The 3,772-nt window shown below is 36.5% G+C and overlaps 1 protein-coding gene across 1 annotated transcript; it reads left to right on the top strand.

The window, feature by feature from the left end:
* The first annotated feature begins 2,310 nt into the window (after positions 1-2,310).
* LOC116072799 (olfactory receptor 24) lies at positions 2,311-3,352 on the top strand. Its single transcript, XM_031344366.1, has one exon. The coding sequence runs from the start codon at positions 2,381-2,383 to the stop codon at positions 3,320-3,322; it is 942 nt and encodes a 313-aa protein (XP_031200226.1). The 5' UTR covers positions 2,311-2,380; the 3' UTR covers positions 3,323-3,352.
* Positions 3,353-3,772: the final 420 nt, after the last annotated feature.

Here is a 3,772-nt window from a genome sequence, read left to right as displayed (position 1 = left end):
TCTCCTTATTCCTTATGCATGTTTCATTTCTTATTCATGCTATTTTTTCTACACAAATGTATTAACCCAGCACCCTCTGCTATATGCCAGAAAAGAGATTAGGGAAGAAAGCAATAAGGAGCATGTTCTTATTCCATCTATAACTGTATTGGTAGGAGATTTATGTAGTAAAGGACAAAACTGACTTCAAGAAGTCCTTTTATTATCTTGCTTCTGGAGATCTCAGGATAGCAGGCTTGGGATTAAACACCTTCTCCATTCAGCCATCTCATCAGGATGTGTTTTATTTTTAATTAAGACATACTTGTGAGATTTAATGTGTTAAGTAACTACCAAAGTAACTACTAAGTAATTACTGTTAAAGTCACTAAATAACTACTCTTGATCTTTTCATGTTATCTTAATTTTAGTTTTGACATATGAGAGCAAATACAGAATACTAGTTTTTCTGTATCTATCTAGTTTAATGTACTTAGAATATCTTCCAGTACCATCGATTTTGCTGCAGATTAAATATATGACTCTTTTTATGGCCAAACATTTCTCTATATTTTCCTTTACATTCACCTACTAACAAACACCTGGGCTGACTTATACCTCAGCTATTGTGGTTAATACTACAATAAACATAGCCATAAAGATGATACCTCTGTGTTCTCACTTTCCTTTCTCTAGGTGTTTATCAAGGGGATGTATCTGGATATTTTCAACAAGGGAATGAATATATATATATGCAAAGTGGTTATTAAATTCTTGATCCCTCAACCCTTAACGCTTACCTCCAAAGTGCTGAAATTATGTATACCATTTTTCTTTGTCTTTCTGTTTGTCTTGATATTTTCTTGTCTGTTTAAAAATTTTCTTGTCTGTTTAATACTAGCCAATCTTTTCATATTCCTCATTTTTAATTCTTTTATAAGTAATTTTACTTGTTGCACACTTATTTATTTAGAAAGAACATGCATATAACTACACATGTGTGGAAGTTAGAGGACAACTTGAAGGAGTCAGTTCTGTCCTTTCACCATGTGGGTTGCAAGGATCAAATTCATGTTATCAAGCATGGTAGCTAGCACCTTTACACAAAAGAGAAACTCACCAGCCCATTTTTTTTTTAAATTATCAATATACATTTATTTTTTAAATGTGAATTTTGTATTAACATTTTTATTCAAATATATTTTATCCTTTAACTATATAACTAGGGTAAGATAATAAATTGCTATAGTTTTTATTTGCTTTTTTCTGAGAGCTAATAGTTTTGAGCAATTTTTTCTTCTATTTTGTGGCTGTGTTATAATTTAGTTCACCTTCATAATCTGCTTTCTACTTGTATTTGCTAAGTATTTGCAACTCAGTGTTTGTTTATAATATGTGTACCTCCAAAGAAACTTCTTGGCTGATCATTAATTCTTTGATATCACTTCTTTCTGGATTTCATTAGTTCATCTCTTAGTAGTTCTTCCTTCAAAACCTTTGACAAGAGTCTGGAAATATATGGTTCAGTGGGAAGAACACTTGATGTTTAAAGCAAGAGAACAGGAATTCAAATTCCCAGTTCTAACATCAAAGTTGGGTATGACTGCACATGCTTGTAACACCAGTTTAAGGGTAAAGACAAGGAGGATCTCAGGATCAAAGTGACAGGCCAACTTAAATGAAATCAGAGCATCCAGGGTCAGTAAGAAACTCTGTCTCAACAAACAAACAAACAAACAAAAGGATGGAGAATGGAACAATAGAGGAAAACATTCAGTGTCTTCCATTGACTGCCACAATCATGTACTTACCACATTCATGCATATACTTACACACCAACCACACACACACACACACACACACACACACACACACACACACTAAGAAAAAAGAAACCTTTCCAATCTCTCTTCCAGGATGTTCCCACCCATAAGATAATATACATACAAGTAACGTTATATGGTCTGAGCAGATTTTACTTATATATTTAGGAATATATTTTAAAAATATGTGTAACAATCAGGAAAAAAAGAAGTCAGATGCCATGAATTTAAGAGAGAGTGAGGATGGGAAGGAGAATAAATGAGTGGGCTTTAAGAAAGGAAATAAAAGTGTAAAATAATGTAATTGTATTTTAAGTTCAAAAAATCAAAAAATTAAGCAAAAAGAGAAAATAAATCCATGAATTATTCATTTTCTCAATATTTGTGTGAAACAGAAATATTCAGAAGATTCTGAATTTAATATTTGAAGAGTAAGATAATATAAACATTAAGCAAAAGTTCAAGGTACTGTAATTAGCTCAGACAAGAACTATGTAGTTAATTTGTTTTACCCTCCAAACCTATCTTTATACTGTTCTTTATCTTCTATTTTAAATTCTTTCAAAAGAGTTAAACACATGGAACCACAAAACCAAACCAGTGCATCTGAATTCATCCTCTTGGGACTTTCAGAAAAGCCAGAACATGAGCCTGTCCTCTTTTCTTTGTTCCTCTGCATGTATCTGATCACAGTTGTGGGGAACTTGTTGATCATCCTTGCCATCAGCTTTGACTCTCACCTCCATACTCCTATGTATTTCTTCCTGGCCAATCTCTCCTTGGTTGATTTCTGTCTGGCGACCAACACTGTCCCCAAGATGCTTGTGAATATTCAAACCAGGAACAAATCTATCTCTTATCCTTGTTGTCTGACCCAGATGTATTTTTTCCATTTTTTTGGCATCATGGACAGCGTCTTAATAGCTGTGATGGCTTATGACCGGTTTGTGGCCATTTGTCACCCATTACATTATTCTACTATCATGAGTCCACGGCTCTGTGGGCTGCTGGTTGGTGTCCCGTGGGTGTATTCCTGTTTCATCTCCCTCACTCACATACTCCTAATGGCCCGTCTGGTATTCTGTGGCAAAAATGAGCTCCCTCACTACTTCTGTGACCTCACCCCACTTCTCCGACTTTCCTGCACAGACACAACAGTAAACAAGATCTTTGTGCTCATTGTGGCAGGAATGGTGATAGCCACACCTTTTGTCTGCATCCTGGCCTCCTATGCTCGAATCATCGTGGCCATCATGAAGGTCCCCTCTGCAGGGGGCAGAAAGAAAGCCTTTTCTACCTGTAGCTCCCACCTCTCTGTAGTAGCTCTTTTCTATGGTACCACCATTGGAGTCTATCTGTGTCCCTCCTCTGTCCGCACAGCTGTGAAGGAGAAGGCTTCTGCAGTAATGTACACAGCAGTCACCCCCATGCTGAACCCCTTTATCTATAGCCTGAGGAACAGAGACCTGAAGGGAGCCCTAAAGAAGATCATTAACCGAAAAATCAGCACATCCTCCTGACCATCAATTAGAATATTGTGAGATTTCAAGGCAGCAGAATCTAAAGATCTGAGTTCTTCAATTAAGTTGGAATTTATTGCAATGAAAGAGTAACTAATTCAAATTCTGAGTTACAGAAACCCAAGTGGCAATTTCTTTGTGGCCTTTTAACCATTGTCCCATTCTAGGTTTGTTTTTGTTTTTTGTTTCTTTTCATTGTCAGTTTGGCAGAGCCTGGGATCACCTGGGAAGAGGAATCTCAACTGGAAAGTTACCTGGTTCCAATTGGTCTGGGGGCTTGTTGTGGAGAATTAACTTAATTACTAATTGATGTAAGAAAGCCCAGCCCATGTTGCCTGGCACCATCTATAGGCCTGTGATACTGGGCTGTGTAAAAAAGCCAGCTAAACACTATAAAAATGAGGTTTCCAGCAAGCCAACAGGGTCCTCTATGGTTGTTGTTTCAAGTTT

This window comes from Mastomys coucha, unplaced genomic scaffold (assembly GCF_008632895.1).
Source record: "Mastomys coucha isolate ucsf_1 unplaced genomic scaffold, UCSF_Mcou_1 pScaffold23, whole genome shotgun sequence".
In the NCBI taxonomy this organism is placed as follows: Eukaryota; Metazoa; Chordata; class Mammalia; order Rodentia; family Muridae; genus Mastomys; species Mastomys coucha.
This window is presented reverse-complemented; position numbering and strand designations above follow the sequence as displayed.

Coding starts and splice junctions, on each gene's coding strand:
- LOC116072799 (XM_031344366.1), top strand. CDS start 2,381: ATGGAACCACAAAACCAAACCAGTGCATCTGAATTCATCCTCTTGGGA.